This window comes from Camelus dromedarius, chromosome 29 (genome assembly GCF_036321535.1).
Source record: "Camelus dromedarius isolate mCamDro1 chromosome 29, mCamDro1.pat, whole genome shotgun sequence".
Classification (NCBI taxonomy): Eukaryota; Metazoa; Chordata; class Mammalia; order Artiodactyla; family Camelidae; genus Camelus; species Camelus dromedarius.
In genome coordinates, this window is record NC_087464.1 from 7228654 (window position 1) to 7252505 (window position 23852).

General features: G+C 50.7%; 1 protein-coding gene across 2 annotated transcripts; it reads right to left on the reverse strand.

The window, feature by feature from the left end:
- Positions 1–179: 179 nt before the first annotated feature.
- SYNM (synemin) lies at positions 180–23216 on the reverse strand. Of its 2 annotated transcripts, XM_064480534.1 has the most exons (5): positions 22294–23216; positions 15874–15998; positions 8119–8189; positions 4026–6445; positions 181–3110 (listed from the first exon to the last, which is right to left on the reverse strand). In XM_064480534.1, the coding sequence occupies exons 1-5, from the start codon at positions 23101–23103 to the stop codon at positions 2772–2774; spliced, it is 3765 nt and encodes a 1254-aa protein (XP_064336604.1). In that variant the 5' UTR covers positions 23104–23216; the 3' UTR covers positions 181–2771. The 2 variants fall into 2 exon arrangements, with proteins under 2 accessions (XP_064336603.1, XP_064336604.1); XM_064480533.1 differs by having other exon boundaries at positions 180–6445; positions 22294–23214.
- Between the last annotated feature and the right edge of the window lie 636 nt (positions 23217–23852).

Sequence of the window (23852 nt, forward strand, 5' to 3'; positions counted from 1 at the left end):
AATAATATCAAGTCCTGATTCAAATGAGGAATCAAAGAACTTGAACTTTTCACTTCTATGCCCCCCAGTGATTCTGTGCCATAATAAAAACGTGCACGTACACACACAGATGCTTTCATTAGGATTTAAATAGAAACCACAAAAACATCTACTGGAAAACATTCTCTTTAGGAACAAGTGGAGTGTTTTTTTTTTTTTTTCTTAGAGTTTTATTTTTACACATTCATATGACATTTCCTTTTGTAGGGAACAGGAGGTTAGCAAGATCAGCTCTTTAGATGATTCCATTCTAAATATACATTTTAAAACAAACAATATCAAAACAACCAGCGGGAAGGTGAAAAACAGTCCATTAGTACCATCTCGTCTACACAGCAATAAACGTGAGAAGACTGGCTGTGTCCTCACCCTGTCCCACCAAGCTGACTATGTTGTCTCCGGAGTGACTGGTTTTAAAGGAACCGGAGCCATGGGGTGACTGTCACAGGGCACCCTGCTCTGGGGGATCCGGGGACTGAGTAACATGGCAGCTCATGACTCGGTACTGGTACTCCTGGCAGGATGCTTCTGAAGATACGAGTTCCAACACAGACATAAAAGTTAAGATCTAAGATATTTTCCAAAGGAGGTGAGCCGTGAAATAAACAACCTATTCACATTAGCACTCGTTAAGTGACATTAAATGAAGCCCACTTAGACACACATAACGGACTCCTCTCCGTCATCAGTCTTGTCATCAAAACAGTAGGCTGTCACCTTGACCAAATTCTCACCAATAAATCACTTATACAAATACCATTCACCACCTACCACTAACATAAAATCAGCTCACCTTTCTATTAGAAACGAGAAGTCTTTGTTGGCAAAGCCGTCACCTCTGTACCAACTTGTCACAATCACCAGCGACTTCATTTGGCAGGTAACAAAGGTTCCCGCTCCCAGTTCAGATCAACTTTCTTTCTCTACCCTGCTTCACGGTGTTTTTAAAATAGATCATCCTGAAAGCTGTGCTGCATTTAACCTCCACGTTCGATTAGGAAAACGCACTCTCCCTAAACTACCTGCTGTCACCACTCCTGGCCGCTGAGGAGATACGCATCTTGGGGGGGGCGTGAGGGCCATCGTGTGAAACGCAGAGGGAAGACCCTCAAATTCCATACCTCCCCCCGACCCGCCGCGCCGCCCAGCATCATAACCTACCTGAGGACAGCACCTCTCGATCGTTACCCCTCAGTGCCCTAGCCAGGCAGTTCTACAACACTGTGTTAGAGGAAGTATGGTTTAGACAACATGTGAAAGGAACTCGTCTGGGTTAGAATAACACTGTGCTGCTATAAGTACTATTTTTATGTGATGCTACACCTTTAAAGATGGAAGCTTTAAAAACAATACCCTTGTGTCCAACAGAGCCACTCATTGTCCTATCATAGACTCAGTGGTGCGTGTCTGCAGGTCCACACTCTGCAGCCCAGGAGAGGAGGTCCTCTGCCCTCCCCCGGGGCCCTCCCCGGGGGCTTCAGGGCTGGGGGGCAGGAAGGGCACCCAGTTCCCTCCCCAAAACATCTTATTCTATTTAACATATTATTTGTGTTCCTGGACAAAACACCCCAACTCTAATGACTTCTGTCAAAAGTGTAAAAACCTTCGTGATGCTGGTTGCCTTGTTTCATCTCTTGACTCTTCAAGCTCAGAAAGGCCTCCATCCCATCTTCCTGGGCTTCCAACCTGACTGTGCGTGAGCGTCCCTCGAGTCCAGCCGTGGTCTGAGCATCAACGTCCTTCTTACTGTCTTCAGGGTCTGCCTCCCATCAGTACAACTGCCTGTTTCGATGCTAAGGGCTAAGGTGCAGGAAAGCTCAAATATACTCTGACGAGAGCTGGCTACTCTAAAGGTTATAATGAAGAAAACTATTTATTTAGACTGTGCACTACTTAATGACCTAGTTCCATAAAAAACTGGTACTGTAAGCGATTCTCCATAATGACCACCTCCTGGCCCCTTCCGGACCCACTATAGGTTTCCAAGAGCCCGTGTAAACACAGCAACTGTGCTGACTGGAAACCCTGTGCTAGGCTGGAGCTATCCTCTCCATAAATAAAATACTATATGTACTTTTTAAAGTTCTGCACGTAGAAAGCAATTCACTCAAGTCTTAAAATGAATTTAACTCTGTGACAAGTAACTTTTTCCTAAAGATGAAATCACTTAGATTTTTTTTCTTTAATCTGCTTATTTCCTATGATTTCTTTTTGAAGACTTCAGACAGAGAAAAATGTGTTCATTTTTCCCTTAAGATGTTAGTTAACTATTTCATATTGGCACATGCAAAAAAAATTTACTCTTATATATTTAATGTATATTTTACTTTAATCTCATTAGTTACCATGTAGGCATCTTACCTAGATAGTTAAATATAGTTTCAAACAGAATGCGAGGCATTTCTGTGACCAGGTGCAAAAGGGGTAGAGATCGTCTCTAGGAGTAGAAAGAAAACTCCAGAGAAAGGAAATTTTAAGACTAAAAAGATTTAAAAAAATTTTTTTTGTCAAAGTCCCAACTCAATAAAATTCCAACACCTTTTAAGGCATGAATTAGTTTGAAAACTTTACAGATTATAAAGCAAATTGACATTGCCTGGAGCACTCTTTGAAGAAAGTAAAAACGGGGAGGTTTTAATAAAGAGTGAACCTCCTTCCCTCAAAAGAAGTAAAGGCCTTTGTGTGTTGGTTGCTACCAAGTAAGACAGCATGTAAAACACAGCATCTGTTCATCAGAACCAGTGTCCCTCATTCTCCTCGTCCTGACTGTCTAGATACAGGAGGGCAACCTTCTTTTCATCCGAAATCACAGACCTCTGGTCTACCATCCTCTGTAGCTGCACCGTCTTATCAAACTCAGCCTGCTCCTTGCCCTTTTCCCCAGGGGCCTGGTGTCTGTCCCCAGCAGAGCCCTGAAAGCTCGCGCCGGCTGCCAGGTCATTCCTACTGCCAGCATCTCTCCAAGTACCACGGTCAGACTCGCTATGAGCTTCTGCTTCCGTCCCTTGGGGGAAGAGGACCGTGGCCTCTTGTGTCCAGCGGGGGGTCGCCTCTACATTACTCACGTCCATCTGAAAGGTAAATGAGGTTTCTTTGGGCCCCAGTGCAACGTGCCTTACTGTTCTGCTGCCATCTGCCACCTCGCCTAGCTCAGGGGAGTCTCCCGAGCCAGCAAGGGCAAATGCTGTGGAGACGGGTCCGTGGAAGACAATGTGCTCAGAGGTTTGGGTTTCTGTGGGGCCCAGCTGAATGTGCCTAAAGGACCTGCTCATGCCCGATGTCACTTCCACCCCAGACGTGTCTCCCACGCTGGTCTCCTGAGGAGACCCAGCCCCTTGGAAGGTGCTCCTTTCAGTCATCAGGATTTTCCTCCCCACGGTGTAACTGCGGGTGGCCTGGCTCACATCCGCCCCGCCCTCGCTGTGGGCACTGCTTTCTGAGTCACTAAATTCCCAGGGCGGGGGAACTATCTGCTCGGTGGTTTGGTGCCTCTGAGACCCGACTCTGACATGCATGGTGGATGTGCCACTCCCTGTCCACGCTTCAGTGTCCACAGAAGCTTCTCTGACCTCCAACTCCACCTGCTCTGAAAGGGGGGCTGTGAGCTGGATTTGCTCACTGAACCCCTCTCTAGGGCCTAACTGAAGGTGCGTTACAGAGGTCTGGGTACCCGCTGACTCTTCTGTTTGAAAATGATCACCAGCCTTCCCTGTCCCAGAAATGGGGGCCTGAAAAATTATCTCCCTCTTAGCATGAAACTGTTTGGAGTTAAATGAGCTGTGCCTCCCCGATCTGTCGGCGTCAGTGGAAAGCTCTGACGGGCCAGGCTCTTCTGCATCCCCTGCCTCGGGACAGGCAGGGACAGGCCCCTGGAAGACGACTTCTGTGGACACTTGACTTTGATCGGGACCCAAAGGAAAGTGCCTCGCAGACCAGCTGGCTCCCGCCGAGCTCGCTGCCCGACTCAGGTCGCTTTCCCCACTTACCTCCACCACTTGTGCAGTGGGTCCTTCGGGTGAGACTTGCTCAGTCCTCCAAATTCCAGGGGGCGCTATTTTAACGTGCCTTACAGACTGAGTGACGTCCTCTAGCACCTGTGACTGGGCAAAGCCCCTTGGGCTGGTGACTTCCACGGTGGCCGACACCGGGCCCTGGGAAGCGACCTGCTCTGGGCCAGGAGAGGCGGGGCCGGCGTGGGCATCCTCACCAGAGGGGCTGTACAGCTCCCGGGTGGCCCAGCGCTTGAAGCGGAAGCCGGCAGCCGGGGCCTCCGCTCCGGCCTCCTCGTCTGGGCTCCCAGGTGCCGGGCTGTGCCGCTTGGCCAAGCTGTCCCGTACCACCGCCTCCACCGCCTTCTCTATCTCACCCGCCTCATCCTTGCTCAGCTCCTCCAGGTCTAACTGGTCGGCATCGACAGTCTGCAAGAGGTTGACTTCGGCAACTAAGGTCACAGACCCACCTCCTGCGGTCTGGACTTTCTTTACGTCCACTGAAACGCCCTCGGGCCCGCCCTGGTCCTCTCTGGTCAGGGCAGACAGCTCCTCCTTCATGCGCTCCGGGAGGCTTTCTTCCAGCTGCTCGATGACCTCCACCAGCTGGTGTCTGGGCTCCTTGAAGCCTTCCTTAATGGATGTGTGGAATTCCTGTGGTATCTTAATTTCCTTTTCAATGACTATGGGTTCGGTATGAAATTCACCACTCCTAGTCGGCTCTTTCCAGTGAGTAGAACCCAGGTCCCCCTCCAGAAATGGTTCTGGAACATCCGGTGGCTTCACAACCTTCTCTCCCAGCGCTTCGTCCTTATTGCCTCTTCTCCAAGACCCCGGTACAATTTCATCCTGCCAGGAGTACCTGATGGTGGATTCCTCTTCAATGTGGATCTGCCCATACACGGAGCCTTCGTCTCCATCGCGCCCCGCAGGCTGTTCATCCGGGGTCGACACGAAATAACTCTGCTCTCCCTCTGAGTCACCTGCCTCCATCACTTCTTCAACGTGAGTTATGTCCTCTTGGGGCGGCCGAGCCTTTTTATGTCGACTCCCTGAGAACGTGACATCTGCTTCTTCATAACCTTCCTCCTCCTCAACAAGCCCCTTGGAGCCCGGAGACGCATCTTCCACCTCCTCCACCTGGAATGGGGTAGAAAACTCAGCCGCCTTCTCGCCCCCGACATAGCTCATGGGCTCTTCAATGATCTCCACGTTGACGACCTTCGCCCTCCCCTCTCTCCCTTTCAGCCCGAGATTGATTATATCTCCGATCACCCGCTCAGCTGCCTTCCCTTTCAGCCCCACCTCCTTAGTACCCTGGTTTAAGAGGTAGTCCAGGCCCGTTTCATCCAAAACATCAACCTCCTCAGTCAGTTTCGACTCCACGACTATCTCAGTCTTTGTTTTCCCGTCTCCGGGGAGCTCTTGCCGGTCCACGTAAGTGACTTTTGTGTCTGGAAAAGCACTGGCTGATGCTTCTGTCTCGGGGGAGTGGGTGAACTGCTTCAGGATACTGGACACGATGTTTTCGGCTATGGTCTCGGTCATGGAGTCGCCTTTCAGAGAGCCTGTGGTGTCGCTGGTGCTCAGCCTGAACCCAGCCTCCCTTGTTTCCACCCGTCTACCTGTCCCTTCACCAGCGTCCTTCTGCAGGGGCACCTGGGGACCTTGCGGGGCCACCTCCGGGCTGCCGCCCGGGGAGGCTTCCAGACTGATCGGTATCTCTCCCTCCCTCACACTTTTCTCCTTCAGTGACTCCTTCTCTTTGGCCCTTTCCCTCATTTGCTGGCTTTCTCGCTTTCTGGCTTCTTTATCTAACTTTGTCAGTTCTTCCCACCTTAGGTTTCTTTCCTCTGAAGCCTTCTCTTTGGAATCAAACATTTTCTCTTCTCGCTTTGTTTGGATGGTTCCCGGTCTGCCTCTCTCCTGCCCCCTCGTGGCTTCAGCTTCTGTTTCCTTTCCCAAAAAGACGGTCCTCTCATTCGACCAAGTGCTTTTGGAAGCCCCTGCCGTCACGTGGTCCCAGCGCTCCTGGTAGGGCTTTCGGGCAAGAGGGGACTCTCTGGCTGAGCTGGCGGGGGCATCCTTTGTCCCTTCGGTTCTCACTTGAGCTTCAGTATTTCTTAAAAGATCAGGGGTTGGAGAGAAAGTTCTGAGGTTGCTTTGACGGCTGGCAGTTTTTTCATAGGCGTTTTCCAGGCGAGTGGTTGTAAAGGAGGCGGCTCCGGAGCTCAGGAGGCCTCTTCTGGAAGCGCTTCCCACGGCCTTCGGAGATCCCGGCCGAGCCAGCAGGTCAGAACGCGGCGCCACGCTGTGATGGAAGGTCGTGGAGGGTGCCTTCTGCCTTGGAAACAGATTTCTCTCGTTTTCCCTCTGTAACACTGAGGTGCTGTATTGATAGGGAGTTTTTCTGAATTCTGTAGAAATTGAACAGTTCATTAGAACGATAGTTATCATTACCTGTTTTCATCTTAAAAGCATCACCACAGGTCCAGTCCCGTCCCATCATGATAAATACCTACTATGACCACAAAAGGGTCATCATGAGATTGTTTCAACCTCTGAATTATTTTTTTCCAATAGTTAAAAAAAAAATCCCATGACAATAAATTAAAGCAGGACAAGGCTTCCACACAACACTTTCCTCCAGTTACTGATCTTAAAATATCCATCTTAAATATATCAAACGTGTGGCTGTAAAGCACAGCGCATGTGCCAGAGAGGTTAGGGGTGCTAGTTTTTGTGGCAGAAATTTCAAAACATGATGATCATTTGGAATCATTCATTTCCACTCTGCTGCGGTAACTTTATTCTACTTATTCCAGCAGAGAAGAGCTTCGTAATTACTACAAAGGACATAATTACTAAACACTAAATGGCATTACCCTTCCACCCTTTACAATGCTCTTATTCGTCCTTGATTTCCATGGTGAGCCAACAAATATTGAAGAACGTAACTTTTTAAACTTTCTGATTTCTTCTATTTCTATATTTTTTTTAAAAAAAACCCAAACTTCTCATTTGAGAAGTTGCCAACACAGGAAGACAATCACCAACACTACAATTTGTTTTAATGTCATGGTCCACGGGGCTTCCTGCTTTGCTCTGGACCATGCACAGAGAGAGCTACCCGTGGGAGTGCCCAAAACCTCCTGGGTACCAGCTCTTAGGGGTGGCAGCTCGTGGAAGGAATGCAGCCAGGAGCACCAGCTGCCCTCTTCCCCAGCCACACCCATCCTGCTGAGCTGGGCAGAGCCTTCTCACCCCTGGGTCTCCCCTCGTGGCAGCCAACCACGTGTTCCCAACACACCACGATTTTGAATACAGCAACCCCCACGGAGCCTGCGACTATGCGGAGGAGGGTGTACAAGGAACACACCACGTGCAGTGTGACCTGCCCTGGCTCGGCCAGAAAGCCCTATGGAAGTTATTTTTGTTTTTGTTTTTTTAAGTTATCTTACAGGTTCTTTGGGACTTTCTAATGACCACTCTAATGTCAGTTCTGCAGCCACAGAAGTACGAGTTTGTTCTGCAGCTTTTGGCCTGAATGGAGGCCGACCCTGAGCTGCCCCCGCCAACCTAGGGTGGTGAGAACTGTGTGATCCTTCCCACCTCTGCCCTGGTGGGGTCTCGAGTTCCAGGCTGCTGACTGCCTGCCACACAGAGTAATACCTCCCCAGGCTTGTGTTAAGACTGTAGGTCTTTGGTCTGTAAAGGGTGTTTCCTCCAAAGGGTGTGACGAACAAGTCCCTGTCCACCTTCTCACCCTTCACACCCCCCAGGTCTCGTCCCATCAGCTCTTCCCTTCCTCATCACGTGGGACAGGACGCACCCCCCAAACACTGGCTAGATGAACAAATGAGCTTATCAAGCCCTTTCCCACACAATCTCATTTGCAGTATTATTTAAACTATGGCCAATTAAATAAAATCTATTTGGTACTTAAGAGAGGGATGAACGATGGTTATCTAAAAATTCATATCTACCAAGACTATTCCAGATAAACGATGCTTTACTCTTTGTCCATGGAACGAACCCGTCCAGACGGACAGCATCTTAATGTGAAACAAAGAGCTTTCCTCATATTTACCTTGCGGCACGTTTTCAATGCGCTCAGTCAAGATCAAGATCTCCGGGTTACTTTCTCCTTCCAGTAAGGCTCTGTAAAAATAGTTATTTTTAAAAGTCATTAAGAAGTAAAAGACGAGGAGTGCCTCTGTAGGCCATGTGTCTGGTCAACGGCCACACTATCAGTGTCACGCGTCTGAAGAGGCCACACCACAGTGAGGCCAGCCTGCCCAGCAGACCTGGCTGGGGAGAGCATCTATCAGCCGAATGAACAGAATGAGGGTGCCAGGGCTTCAGAAGGACTGGAGAGCCAAGGCCTTCTAGAAAGCCCTTCCAAACCCAGGGCAAGGAGAAGGAGGAGGCAGAAGGATGTGGGCCCAGGAAGGGCGGTCAGGGGTCTGGCTTCCCTGAAGCGGGGAGAGGCCCATGCCTGGCAGGCCACCCTGGGCGAGAGCCCCAGGACAATTAGTATTAACCCCTCCGGAGTCTTTCTGGAGTCATAGGTCAGGGGGTGACTAGGGGCAGACCAAGGACTGACATTTGATTGTAAATAAGGCAGGCAGATGGTGGTTTTCAAATTGGGTTCCATGGAGACACCTTAAGAGATGAAAAACAGTCGTGCTGGCAGGCAGACAGGGTGCAGACCGCCGCTCCACCACCACGCCCCCAGAGCCTCACTTCTCTAAGAAAGCAGCACAATGCACTCAACGAGGTGGTCTCTCCGGCCCTGTCTACCTGCCATGTGTATGACTGTGGATCTCCATTAAGTTGTTATTCACGCCCCTGGCTCAGACCCCTGAGGAGAGAGCACACAAGTTGGGCCCACGGCCCGCACGCTGCACCGGGTCAGCACCATGTGTCCGCCACTCGGAGACCCTGGGACGCGGGCACAACAGTTGTTCGGTTGCTAGAGCGACAGGTGAAGTCACCAACTTCAGTTCCAAGAAACACACTGTAAATGGCAAAGGGCAACCAGAAGCCGGGCCCACTTGGAAATGCTGACACGGCCGCCAAGAGCTGGGAAGGAAAACAGGGGGGACGCCAGGCCCACGGGGGGACTCGCGGGCCAGGCAGACCAGCGCCAAGTCCTATGTCCACTCATTCAAAGGTGGTGATTCCCTCAAAAGCTCTCGGAGGGACGTTTTGAAGGCCTAGCCTTGTACCACTTTAAGAACAGGGTCGAGCGCACTCTGGTTATTTTGAGAGCGTTGGAGGAAAGCTGCCTCTGAGCCACGGTGCCCGGTGAGAAATGCCAACCTCCTGAATCACGGGCTATTAGCAATGCTTCACACAGCCCCATGGGCTGCGGCCTCTCTCAGGAGGCAGGAAAACAAGCAAACAAGTGCGGGAAAACCAGGCCCCGGCCTCATTAAGGCAGCCAGACAAACCCAGAGGGCAGAAGGGAGCACTAATGCGGCCTCTGGCCGGGCTCCAGGCCCTGATAGACCCCACAGGCCTCACCAGGCAGCAGACTCCCAGCTGGGCCAGATCATCCTGATGCACTCTCAGGGCACAGCCCCTGCCACCCCGCACCACGGGCACGAGGCCGCCACCCTGCACGCCCACCAGAAGTGTGGACCAGCGTCAGGGATGGTGGAGAGCCAGAGGATGTTTCCAGAAGCAGCGCCAGCGGGGAAGCCTGCCTGGTCCTGGGTTGAGGGAGGGTTTATGTGGTGCTTCCTGGCAAAACACAGGTAGGGGGCTGTGGGAGGAAAAAGGGAAGGGGCTAGGAGAAGGTGGGGGAACACCTGTCACTCTAGACTGGAGGGGGAAGGGAGGAGAGATGGGTAGAATTTCATTCACAGGACCAGCGTCACCACTGGAACTAGAAAGGGTCTGTCCCAACCACTGGCCCATGAGAGACAATAAGGAGATGCGGGTGCCATGAGGCTCCGGTCACTCCCTCTGTGCTCAGATGCAACCACCTACAGAAAGCCCAATGGTCAATTCCAGAGACTGAAAAAAAAAAAAAACCCATTGACAGAAAGAACAACATTGCTGATAAAGCAGAGAGAGGAAGCACAGGGAGTGGTTAACAGAGAAACCTCCAGAATCAGGTGGTCTGGATTCAAATCCTGGACCTGCTACTTCCTAGTCCTACGACCCTGGGTGAGCTGCTCAAGCCCTCTGTGGCTCAGTTTCCCCATTTCTGAAACAGGGAGCACCCACAGGTTGGCAGTGGGAATGGATAAAGTGACTGGGAAGTTCTGGCAACAAAGGCTGCTGAGAACATGTGCTCAGTAAATGTCAGTCATCATCTTCATCACCATCTTCATCCTCATCGTCGACATCACCTCCTACTGACCTCAGAAGAAAGCTGATTTTCCATTAACTAGAGGAGTTCATGAAAGGAAGAGATTCTGGATTAACTAAAAGCATGGTTAACTGAGGGTTAATTCCTTTATGTAGTCATATGGAGAAGGCTAGCAACCAAGGGTATCCGTTGATCCTAATTACCTATCCTTAAAACTACAAGATTTTATTAACTTCAAATATTTCACCCAATAACCAGATAAGTCTCAGCGTTAACACATTTTATAAGTTTTCCAAAAAGTAGGACTCAAGAAAAACAAAGTGTTGTTTCTCCAAGACCTTGAGAATTTCCCAAGAAATGCTTTCCTTTGAACAGACACATTAAAAGGCACCGGTGGTCTAAAAACTAATGGAGCAACCAGAAATATCGCTAAAATGATGAAATTACCAACGTCAGGAGTTATCTGTGTTGCTTCATAAGCAGTCTAAACCCAGAGACTGAATGTTCTCAGTTAAAACCCACTGCCATCAGAAAGAGGAAACAGGTGCCCTGCATGTCCCCCGCCCGCACAGACATGCAAAGAGTCTCACCTTTTAAAAGGGCTTTGCCTTACGGTCCCCAGGTGGGAAGTTTCTGCAGTACACTTTCATATTCAGCCAAGCAAGACTACACTTTCAGGTTTTTTTGTTTTTATTTTTTGAGAGATCCTTCGAGGCTGCTTTTCATTTTGCCAGGCGAAACTGAGAACAAATGTTAACAGCCTCCACCCGCCCAACCCCCCAAAAAACGTAACAAAGCCGCTTTTAAACTCTTAATGGAGACCATCCGTCCCCCAGACCAGAAATCCAAAGTGGGCTTCTCTTTACCGTCAGTTTTGTGGTTTCTGGACTCAGTTTATTCCTCCGTATTTTTGCATTTTTTTGTTTCAATTGTGAATATCTTTTTTTTCCTATTATATTTTCTAACAGCTTACTCTCCTGATGACTGGGTTCTGTTCTTTTTTTGGGAGGGGGCAGGGGGCTATTTATTTTCTAACCATGCTTTTTACAAGTTCTCAGTCAACAGCTTTGGGCCAGATCTTTATGTCAGCAGTGGAGGGGTTCGGGACACTGCCAGTCGCCGTCTTCAGGTCACCAATTAAGTCTGAAAAAGCACCTGCCTTATGGAGAGGGCTCAGTGTAGGGTGGTCCAGTCTGCAAGCTCCAGTGCCGGGCAGGACCCATCTCCCAGAGCCGTCCTGTTTCCAGCCCCTCCCTCCCTCCCTGCCCACACTCAGGTCCTCACCACCCAAATCTCCAGCGACTGCAGGAGCCTCCCTGCCCCACTCGCCCCAAACACACATACCACTCCCACTCCAGGCTCAGACCCTCTACACTCCACCGGCCAGCGGCCGCCTCCCCGCCCCCTGGTGCCGGCCCTGGGACAGCCCCCTGCGGCCTCTGCCTCCTGGCAATCTGGGCCCGCAGTCTGCCTCCTTCCCGGGCCCTGCTCACTCACCCTGCACTTTCCTTTCCCCACTTATTTTTTAATCCTGCCTTGTGCACCTGGAGCTCCTTCCCAACACCTTTCTGCTGGTCCAGTTCCTACCCACCCCCCAACTTTCCCCGCCCCTCCAAGGCCCAACTGAAATCCCACATCCCTTGAAAATCTCTCCTAATCACCTCTGCCTGGAAGCTCTCGGTTCCTTCTCAGAACCATCTTCAGCTGATCCTGTCAGCTGACAGTAAACCACGTATTTTCTTGGAACACGCGTTCTATTATTTTAACATCTTGCTTGACTTTTCACCTAAGCACACTGTGTCCCTCCCTCCGCCCACGATACCCTCTACTTCTCCCTCCCCTTCTCCTACATCTGTTCCAATCTCTGCCATCCTTCAAGATCCAGATCAATCTCACCTCCCTCTAGAAGCCTCCCCTGATTCTCACAACTCTTCTGATTTCAGAAACCTTGCACTTGTGTGTCTTTTGGGACGGGACTTGTTCCCTGCATAGGGGGCTCCCTAGGTCCACGCAGCCTTATCCACGGCATGTGGTCCTCAGCACGTGGTCACACCTCTAAGTCCCTCTGAGCCGGCATCACCGCTGCATGCCAAGCATTGTGGAGCAGCCTGAGAGCACAGCCCTCAGCTCACAAAACATGGCTTCACGGGTGTGGCTCTTACCCACCCATCACACGTGGCCTCCATCACAGGCCCCCAAAACCCAGCTGCCCAGGGACACCCAAAAGCTCGGCACCGCCACAGATGCCGTGCTAGCTTGGTTGGCAAGTCCTCACCCAGGCTGCCCTCTCTGCCTGGGAAAACCTTCCCACATGGTCTCCTCCTGGACTCCCTTCCTGCAAGACTCAACACTGCCTCCTTCAGGAAGCCTGCACAGCACACTCCCTCCACTCCCCCATAGCACCCAGCACCTCACTGAGCCTGCCCATCCTTTGCAAGGCTGCTGTGAGACAGGGTTAGAGCTTTCTGGATGCCCAGGCTGCTCTGCAAAGTAGCAGTTAGCACACAAACCACCTGGGATCTTGTGACGAGGCAACTCTGATCAGGAGGTTTGGGGTGGGCCCGAGATTTCTCAAGCTTGACATGCCTTGTAATGTTGACACTATGGTCTACGGGTCCCTCATAAGCAAGGCCCTGGACCAGTGCTTCTCTGCCCTGGATACACCTGACAATCATCCTCAGAGCTCTAACTCCACAACTGGGCCCACCCTGCGCTAATCAAGTCCAGGTATCTAGGACTGCGCCCAGGGGCTGATGCTTCATCAGGTTCTCCGGATGATGCTCACATGCAGGTGTGGCTGGGAACCACGCCCCATCCTGTTTCTGAGCCTCTCTCCTCATCACCCAGTGCCTCAAGTAACAAACACCTGCACCCCAGGAAAAACCTCGCAGTTACGAATCAGGCAGATAAGCCTCTCCAGCCCCACGTGACTCCACTGGTGATAGGCAGACGCCTTCTCCCACACTCTCCCTTCCTCTTGGCATCCTCGGCTGCAGCCCAGCCCCATGGCTCCTGCCAATCATCACCTGCAACATGGCAGGAAAGGGCTCGTGGTCACATTCACCTGCCAGGCCAGGCACCAGGGCCTTCCAGCTGCCAACTAGGTTTGGTGAAATTCTCCAGTCTTAGACTCTGCATTTGCTTTTTTAAAATTTTATTATTTTACTAAATTATATATTTACTTATCCACTATATACCTGTATCTATAAATTATGAGTTATGCTCTGTTATTATTACTTTAACATTTCTTCTTCACCAGGAAGGTTACCAGAAAGGGCCAGATATCTGGGTTTGGAAGTGGTGACGACACTTGAGGGCTGGCCTCAGCACAACCGACAAAGTCTTGCTATACTGGAAAGTGCTTTCAACCTTCAGGAACCACGGCCCTTCTCCCACGTGTGAGAGTGCGGTCAGGAGTTGGCTGTCAGCTAAGCATGCCAGGGGCTCGGCGGCTGCAGGGCAAACCTGGGGCTGAGCCACGTGATCCCGGCCATGAGGGGGGAGCCACGCCCACCATGGTGGCAGCCACCGCAGCCCTGGAACAGCGTCCCCACCAGGCTGACTGTCCCTGCCGCCCTTGGAGAGACAGGGTGTGGGAGGAAGGTCAACATCACAGAGATGATGGGTCGAGGTCAATAAGATCACATGGGCACATGTGAAGAGGAATTTTCATCCCTGGCCTCGGAATTTGGGCAGCAGCACCAAGTACTGAAAGAGTCACGGAGGACCATAGGGCTTATCTTCGGGACACTAATCAGTGATAAAAATGCTAGGCTTTTGGCTTGTCCAAAGAAATGGGTTATTTCAACCACCTGTATGTCTTGTAGGCCTATGGGCACCTCTCAGACCAAATCCTGAGCACTGGGGGGTGGGAGGGGAGGGGTGTCCTGCCGCAGCTCTGACCACGGAGGCTGGGATCTGCGGCTGGCAGGGCCGAGCTCCGCGCTTCCCTACACAAACCTGGACTTCAGGAAGACGTGCAGTGACGTCAATCCCACTGCCCCAAAAGCACTGACGCCTCCTAAATTCCGAGGAGATGGCCGAGCCAGTCCCTAATTGGGTTAGAGAAATGCCCAGCCGCAGACAGGAGCAAACTGTCCTCGCTGACAGTCACTCCACTGACATGAGCGAGAAAGGCTCACAACCAGGGGCCTAGAGGGAAGCAAGCCGCCCGGGCTGTGAGCACCCACCAGAGGTAAGGCCCCAGCCCCTTGGGCAGGATGCCTACCTGTGCCCTCTGACTTTTCATGACACAGAACTGGGGGCAGGACAAAGCGAGGAAGGAAAGGGCTCAAAACCCCAGAAAGGCAAGGCAGAAAATCAAAGTCCCCTGATTCCAGCCCAGAGAGAGAACTTTTACAAAAAGGAGACAGAAGATACAAATGTCTGGAGGGAAAAAGACTCACCAGGTGTCACCTAACATGGCGCAGGTGTGGGTTTTCTGGGCTCTAGAATGGTGCCTGGTTTGGGGTGCCTCCCACCCCAGTCTCAGCCCCTGCGACCCATGGGAGGCCGAACCTTCCAATTTCTAGAGCACTCTGTCCCCTGGCCAAGGACAGCACATGACCCAACAGAGCCAGAGGCGGTAGAGAGGGGGGCTGAGTTCTGCTGGGATGGTGGGAAAGAGCCCCCTCCTCTGACCAGGGGAGTGGGGCTGCAAGGGCCAAAGCCTGTGGCTGCTTGGGGTCCCTCCTGCCACAGCAAGGGCAGAGCCAGGAATGAAGGGACCAGAGGTGGCAGGGACAGACCGCCCGCCTATAACCTCATCCAGGTACAAGGACCTACTGTGCCTGAAACTAAGGACTTTTATAGAGATACGAGTAATAAATGCCTTTTTTTTTAACTTAAGCCAGTGTAAGAGAGCTTCTGTCACTTGCAAGTGAGAAAAAAAATCCTAATTAATGCTTCCTTCCCCCAAATAAAACCCAACTATTTTGAAGTTTTCCTTATTAGTCAAGTTTAGCTCATCTCACTCAGCATTTGTTTGAATACCCTACCAATTTAATTTTGCAGTTGTTTACCCCATGAGATTTCTAAGGAAAAAGCTCTAAGCCTGCATCCCTAAAATGCTGTCCTCACCAGTCACAAAAGCTGCAGGAGATGAGGGGCCACCCAACCAGAGACCCTGTACCCCCAGGGGCAGGAAGGGGGCACTGAGGGCCCCCACTTCGGCACTGCTCTGCGACCCATGAGCCACTCCAAGGACATGTCCTCTGCCCCTTTGAGTGCTTTGTGACTCTCTCATCTAGGTTGGTCACCCTGAATTCAAGTCAACATCTTGATACACAAAGCCAGTCACCTGGGGCGCCATGCTGACCTTTGGGCAGAGAGACAGTTCTTCAAGGCCAAACCCCTGGAGATGGAGTCAGGACAACAGATGTCTGAGCAGAGGGACTCGGACTTCCCAGGTTCGAGTCCCAGTTCTCCCCTTTCTAGCTCTGTAACTTCTCTGAGTAAAGTCCGTTCATGTGGGAACAGGGTACCTAATCCCTCCGATCTGGTGCGTTGCCACAGCGTCCTTACCGGTAGGTGGCCACCTCCAGGCTGAGGCTAGTCTTCACCTGTAGGAGCTCCTGGTAGTCTCGCAGCCGGTCAGCCATGGCCAAGGTGAGGGCTGCCTTCTCATCCTCCATGCTGGCAATCACTCTCTAAAGAGAACAGAGGGTTTGGGGATCAGAGAACTAGAGCTTCGCTGAGTCAAACTTAAGATATCAACAGTTCGGGACACAAAAAGAGATAAAGTCAAGGTTGATTAAAAATGAAGTCATTGCAAGGATGATTTTAAATACTGCATTTTTCCCACTTGCGAGATTTCTTTCACTGCATATGGAAGATGTGGGTGGGACTCTGGCTCCTCTGTTCCTACTCCCTAATCATAATGAGTGCTTGTAAACAGACATCAGTCTGCAGTTCAGACATCAGTCAGCTTACGAGAGTCAATACATCCCACTGGTCAAGTAAGACGCTACTGAAAATAAGCCAAGATTATAAAGCAGGGGTTTTTAATATTTAAAACAGAAGTCACTCAAATCTGAAATAGAATTTCCCCCATAGTCACAATTTCTCCAATTATAAGCAAGTAAGCAGAGTTCTCTGTTTCACCTAGAAAAGATACTTCAAAATCATCTGGGGAGAAAAGCTATGCTGATGAGACAGGAATGCATTCCAGGCATAAATGTCAAAATTCAGACCTGGATCTAAGTCTTTTTTGATTGTACTTGTAGGATGTAGTTAGTACCCTGGGCTCACACCGCTCCCATCGCCAGCGTGAGCAGTTCCACTCCCGCCTGGTCAATGACCCCTGTCCCTGTTGCTCCCTGGCTGGGAGACACTGCAGGGCACGGCCGGCCGCCTCATGTATCCCCCGTCTCTAGAAAAATCCCCCTTACAGACAAATCACACAGCACACATTTGGCGAACTGGACTTAAGATGAAATGATCAAGGGGGAAGGATACAGCTCAAGCGGTAGAGTGCATGCTTAGCAAGCACAAGGTCCTGGGTTCAATCCCTGGTACCTCCTCTAAAAATAAATAAATAAACCTAATTACCTCCCCCCACCAAAAAAATAAGTTAGTTTTTTAAAAATGAAATGATCAAGATAATATTACCATCCTCAAAATGTACCATTTAAAACTGACAATATATTTCAACGTTAATAAACACAACAGCTTCATTTGTACCATTTTACAGTTTTGCACTACTCTGTGTCAGTTTCATGTAATTTTTTATAGTTACACTGGGAAATAATTGAGAAAATATTTAAACATTGAGTAAGTTCATATACTTTAACTTATGGTTTGTAATGGAAAAACAGCATTATTTCTGAACACAATTAACTAAACAGGCTACATTTTTAGACATTTATCTGTATGGAATTTAGAACTTGGAAGACAGTCAGATAAAGGAATGTTTTCATTCCTGGTGTAATCCCTCCACCAAAGGCACCTGACAGAATGCTGATGGCCCACAATTAACATGTAATGTCTGTGAAACCAAGGAATGAACTTAACTAAGATCTCACTGTGGATTTACTATCTAAAAAGATGCGTGATCAGCGTGTAAATTATTCTGCTCCCAATAACTGTTCTACATATTTAAGCGAATTGTAGTGAGGTTCTTTTTGTATATATAAAGTATGCTAGGTACAAAGACTGAAACCACTTAGCTTTTAAAGCAAAGGAATAAATTTAAGAATTGCGAGCCAGTATCCCAATGGGGACGTGTTAACCCCCTCCAAAACTGGTACTGTGAGTAGATAAAGAGGCTCACTAAAGCAGACCATCGGTCAGTCCTGATTTAAGTAACTGAGTTGCCAGAATTTAGTCACGACATGCTCACATTCTACAGTTAAGTAGCATTTTAAAGGGAGTATAAACACAGGTACAAGGTTATAGACATGTTCTATCAACATAAATATATTGACTCCTTCCTACTATACGAAATTTGACCTAAATATTAAAATTTGAAAATTTGTAGTCATGTCTTCTTCACAAAGAAGTTCAGTTATTATTAAAATGCTCAGAAAAAATGATCAGACACATTCAACTCTCCAACCACAAGCCACCTGAACAGGTCAAGACCTCCTCGCCATACCAAAGAGGCAGCACGAAGATTCTCTCTCCTCCCAGGGGACAAAGAACAGTTCTGTGCCCCACAATATGGGAAGAGAAAAATCTAACTGTACTTGAGTTAAAATAAGAACAGTTCAACCACATTTCCATGTGCGTCAACTCTTCCTAAGCTGTCAAAGGAAAATTAGTTGACTTTTGGAAGCAGGAACGTAAGACTGATGGGCTCCCAACAGTCTCCACAGAAACTGTAACCGATCCTGCTGCTTGAATATAAAGCTTCAGGCTTGGCCTCCACTTCTCCCGAAATTTTCAAACCGTGGGCCAGGCCGAGGCACTGAGGCGTGAGACCCAGCAGCTAATTCTAATCCGGGCAGAAGCAGTTTCGCCTGACGTTATAAAAGCCGGGGAGAGAGAGGTCACCTTTCTCAGATGCTATTTAGAGAAACTCTGGGCAGCATCACAACCCGTGATGATGAAACGTGGGCCTACACCAGGGAAAGCACACTGCCGTCAGTATCCAAGGAATTCACTTTCTCTTGACCGAATATGAGCAGCTCCTTGCTGCGCGAGGCAGCCAGACACAACGGGAAGCGCTTGCAGATGTCACGGCCACGGCACTCAGAATCTCGAACATTAAGAGTTTGAGGGAATTTAAATGCTGTGATAACCTTATTTAGACACAAAAACCAAATGTGTAAATAATAACAAGTAATGATTGGATGCTAACTAAGTGTTTATAGCTCTAGCCCGGACAACACCCTGAACTCCAGGCTCACCATTTTATGTTACAATATCAGGTGGATATTTCAGAGGCATTTCAAACTGAACTCTGATCTCCTGGACTCAAGCCTACCCTCTTGCAACAACCCCCTTCCTCCAGTTCTCAGCCCCCAGCCCTGGAGTTGAATTGACCTCTCTCTCTCTCTCTCTCTCCATATATATATGGATTATACATATTCCATATATATGGGATTAACAGATACACACTGCCACATATAAAATATATAGATAAACAACAAGGACCTACTATATAGCACAGGGAACTATATTCAATATCTTGTAATAACATAATGGAAAAGAATCTGAAAAAGAATACATACATATGTATAACTGAATCACTATGTTGTACACCTGAAACTAACACAACACTGTAAATCAGCTATAATTCAACAACAACAAACAAAGGAAGGAAGGGAGGGAGGGAAGGAGGGAGGGAAAGAAAGAGAAACGTGTTCCTATTCAATCAGGTCTTGGGGGCATAGAAGCTACCCAAAAATAGCCAGCCTCCAGGCTAAAAGCTCAGTTTCACAAGCCAAAATCTCCATGTTTACGGGGTAAGGCCGGTATAAATCACAAATGTCTTACAGCTTTGGCTCAAAGCCCCTTCCTGCAGCCTGGGCAACAGGGTGTATCAGTCAGGCTTCAAGTGGTCTAAAATACATATAGAATGCTGGGGCCTTGGACATCAGCTCAGCAAATTTCCTCTGGCAAATCTGAGGCAAGGGGCCTCACAGAGAGACCTAAGGCACGTACGCCATCTGGGAAGGACCGTTTTTCCCAGAGCCCTAGCCAGCATCCTTCCCCCTTGAGCTGCAGAGGGGGAGCCAGGGAAACACTGGGTACTGGGTGGGGTTTCCTGCCTCCAGATGAGGGTGGGGAGGTCCCATTAAACCATATGGAACACAGGAAAAACTAAATGAAAAACAACACTGAAACCATTCTGACAACAGCCAGCAAGCAGGCAGGGTCTGAAAGCACTTAAGGATTTTAAGATTAATGGGCACCTCTGTGCTCATCTTTAGAAAGAACACTGGTCATTATTCTAAGAAAGCAAAGTGAATACTGGTTAAAAGTTAATCTTTAATAAAATGGAAGACAGGGAATATGGCCCAGTGGTTAGCTGTTCAGGCAATGTGTAAGTAGCTAACCCAGGCTTAGCTACTTACTAAGTGACCCATGAGCCTCAGTTTCGTCATCTGTAAAATGGGGTAAATATTAGCACCCACCTCTTAAGATTGGAGTGAGGACTGAGAGTGAATACACACGTGAAGGACTGGGTACCTGTGGTACCTGGCACATGAGAAGTTCTTATTAAAGGCTAACTCTGTGTAATGAAACTTTTATTCCAGTGTATCAGTTAAATCAGGTTTTATGACAGTTTCAGTCTCCTCAAAGTTAGCGTCTATAGAATTTGAAAATGCCACGGGCTTGGGGTTAAATAACCAATACTTACTCTTTAACAAAATTTTAGCATTTTTATACTTCTTTAAAAAATACTAATGCTTGGTGTTGAGTCTTTTGGAATGCAATCTGAAATATGGTTATTTTAAGCGCAATGGGGAAAGATTCAGGATCTGGATGAGGAAATTATTAGTACAAAGAAATCTCCACAAATTGGAGCTGAAAAAAAAAATCCAAGTCCTTAATGACATTTTCCTTACTCTTTACTTTTAGGAGAGAGAAGCAAATTCCAACAGGAGAGGTATCACTGGACAGGAAGTTGAGGGCAGGGTCCTGGTTTCAGGTCAGGTGTGATACCAGGTAAGGGTCCTGTGGTCCCTGTGCCAAAGGTTTCTAACCGCACTGCTCAAGTTCCCACCTCTCCTCCAAACAGAGGAAGTCTACTTTTATCGGTTTCGTATCTAGGTAGGGGGATGAGGATGGGGGTGAGGGGAGAGGGTTCTGCTGCTAAAAATGAACACTGAAACCAGAGCTTCCAGGTCTGAAATGAGCCAAGTGAGCTATGACTGCACATGAATGGTGAGGACTTAGCCCACAAAACACACCTCAAAGAAGCCTTTTCCAAACCTGTTTGCATAGCAGGGACCCTTGGGGTGGCAGCAGGGGTTCCCTACAAAGGGGTTCAGTGGGCAGTGAGTTGGCAGGCAGTTCTTTTTGGTTAAAAGCTCTGTGAAAGCCTACATTAAAGACACTTTTTAACTTTCACTCAACAAGAGCGTGGGGCCCCGTGGAACTAGTGTCCCTGGCTACCATCACTGCAAAGGGAAGCACTCAAGTCCAGAGTAAACTATAGCCATCGGCACACACTTTGACGGTCCCTGTCCTTGCCCACCTACAAGCCTGGCAGAGCACTTTTGAAAATTATGAGGCAGTCTCAACAAAACCCATGATCCAAAAGATTAGATTCCAAATAATTTAGTACTGTATTCTTTCTATGATTTCCCACCCAGACTCCAGCTCTTAGAAGAGTGAAACCCCAGGGTAGTGCTAAGGACCAGGGGTGGTTAACAGATAATCTGCTGATTACTGTGGCTGCCTGTCACATCCCCACAGTCTTCTCGACCACAACGGCCATGTTCTCTTTACTTCTAATTTTTAAAAGACACAAAATTACTCTAACACAAAATTTAACTCAAAGGTGCAAACTGTTCCCTTTAAAATGTTCTTGAATTTGTGTGGATGTTGTTTTAAAATGTCATCCTGACAACTATTGAGAGTAGGGTTGGGAATATTTCCAATTCTAGCCTAGACCACGCAGGACCGAGGCCAACCTAGGCCTGGACGGGGTGTACAGACAAGAAATCAGCAACGGGTGTCAGCCTGTCAGTGTCGGAGGTTTGAGCTTTGCTTCTCTGAAACAGGAACTGTTCATATCATCTGCACGTGTAAAAACACCCTTCCACAGGGACCTGTGTTCCCACAACTTTTACAATACCCAGAGATCTGACATCAGCTTGTCCTGTGAGAAAAACATCTCTGATCAAACTCTTTTCTGCATTAAGGCCGCTGCCCCTCCCAAGAATAAACAAGGCAGTGACCCACGGAGCCACAACCAGCTGCCTCTAACTGAGAAGTCATCCCGGCAAAATAAAAACCGCTTTGGAAAACAATTTAAGTTTTCCCCAGGGGAGCCCTCGTGCCAATGGGGCTGCCATTTTGAACGGCTGGGCTCCCGCTAAGGGCTTGGCATTGCCTAGGAACCGCCCCACACAGGGACCTGAGGAGGAGGGAGCTGTCAACTCTGCAAGTCACTTCTGGGGCTTCTTGTCTGACTTTTATGTGAACTCGGTCTTCGAAGCACAGGAAATGGAAAGAGAACCTAGAACTGAGGGGGTCATTTGTCGGGATGCTCCCAGTCATGTCAAGGTCTAAAAAAGATGACAACCTAACAAGAGGACAGGGGCCATTCACCGGGACCTGCCACTTGGCACTTGCCCGCTGAGCTGATGATGGACCCACGCTCTTCTTCCAGGGTTGGCGAGATGCCGGGCCCCTGAGGCCCCGCCGCGGGACGGGGCGGGTCCTGCCCGCCTGCGACGCCGCGCCGCGGGTGAGCGCGGGGCGGTCGGGGAAGCCCCACTACTCCCCCACGGCCGCCTGGGCGGGGTGGGGCCGTCCCCACGCACGGACCTGCCCCTCCTCAGCCTGCAGCTCGTACTCCTCGCGCATCCGCAGCAGCTCGTCCTCCAGCAGCGCCCGCAGCTGCTCCAGCTCCAGCGCCTCTCGCCGCAGCCCCTCGGCCTCCTGCGCGCACAGCCGCGTCTCCTCCTCGGCCTCGCGCTGGCTCTCCTGGCCGCGCCGCAGCACCTCCTCCAGCTCGCGCACCTCGTCCTCGTACAGCTGCACGGTCTCCCGCCACGACTCGGCCACCAGCAGCGCGTAGCCGTCGTGCACCTCCCGCAGGCGCAGCGGAGGCGCGGCGGGGCCGGCGGCGCGGGCTCGGTAGTGCAGGGTCGGGCCGGCGGCGCGCGCGCGCAGCTCCCGCACGTCGCGTTCGTGGGCCGCGTCGAGGCCTGAGCGCTCCGCCTGCAGCCGGCCCAGCAGTGCCTCGAGGGCGGCGCGCGCACCCAGCTCCTCCTGCAGCGCCCGCCGCTGCGCGTCCAGCTCGGCGTCCAGGCGGCCGCGGGCGGCGCGCGCGTCCTCGCCCAGCAGCCGCAGCTCACTCAGCTCGCGCCGCAGCGCCTCGCGCTCGCCCTCGGCCAGTGCCGTGGCCCAGCTCAGCTCGTCCAACTGCTGCCGCAAGCCGCGCGCCTCCTCGGCGAAGCGGGCCTGCGCCTCGGCCCACAGGCCCTCGTGCCCGCGCCGGCTGCGCAGCTCCTCCTCAAGGAGCAGGTTTTCGCGCTCCAGGTCCCGCACCCGGCACACATAGTCGTAGAGACGGGCGTTGAGCTCCTGCAGCTCGGCCTTCTCGGAGCCCGTGTGCAGCCGCCAGGACAGCATCTTGATAGTGTGCGGAGCTCTGCTAGCCGGCTGGTTCCCTCCTGCCCTGGTCTTGTCCCCTCCGCTGCGCCGGCCCGGCCCCACCGCCGCTCCGGAGGCCCGCAGACTGGGGCGGGAGCTGGCGAGCCGCAGCACTTAGCGGACGGGGCGGGCGGGAGTTGGCGCGGGTTGCGTCCTCCAGCCAATCAGAGCGCGGCCCAGCGCGGCCTCTGCGGCCGGACAGCGCCCCCTGCCGGCATGACCGCGGCTCCGAGCGGCTGTCCCTCCAAGGGCCCGGGCGGTCGCGAGTCCTGGTGGCCGGCTGTCGGATAACGGGCGGGTGGCTAGCTCGCTGGACAGGGTTCGCAGAAGGGATGCCGAGGAAGTCTCTCCGTTATTGTCCGCCCTTCTCCCATTCACCTAGGTGCACATCGCCACCTGGCCCTTGCTTGTCAGGACACATAGCTGCTGTGATGTCAGCTCCCAGATCTGTCTGGAAGTCCGATCAGTACCAGCGTCTCTCCTGGGCCACACCGGGGCACCGGGGCACTGTGGGGCGGGTTGCCACGGTTACTTGGACTCAGCCTGCAGCCATTTGTTTTCAATTCTTCAACTCCTCCCTCTACCAGGGGCTCTGCTGTCCCACTGCGTTCTGGCGTGGTAGGGCAGGAGGGCTTTCTCAGGGATGAGTGGGTCTCCCAGCAGGATGCTTTGCTCTGACTCATTAGGTTTCCTTTGCCCTCGTGTCCTTCAAGAATTTTGAAACTCAA

What these genes read in the sequence shown, in the direction of transcription:
- SYNM (XM_064480533.1), bottom strand. Translation starts at nt 23,103, where the DNA reads ATGCTGTCCTGGCGGCTGCACACGGGCTCCGAGAAGGCCGAGCTGCAG. An exon ending in TGCAGGCTGAGGAGGGGCAG is followed by an intron (nt 15,999 to 22,293) that starts GTCCGTGCGTGG and finishes TGTTCTCTTTAG; the next exon opens with AGAGTGATTGCCAGCATGGA. An exon ending in CTGGAGGTGGCCACCTACCG is followed by an intron (nt 8,190 to 15,873) that starts GTAAGGACGCTG and finishes CTATTTTTACAG; the next exon opens with AGCCTTACTGGAAGGAGAAA.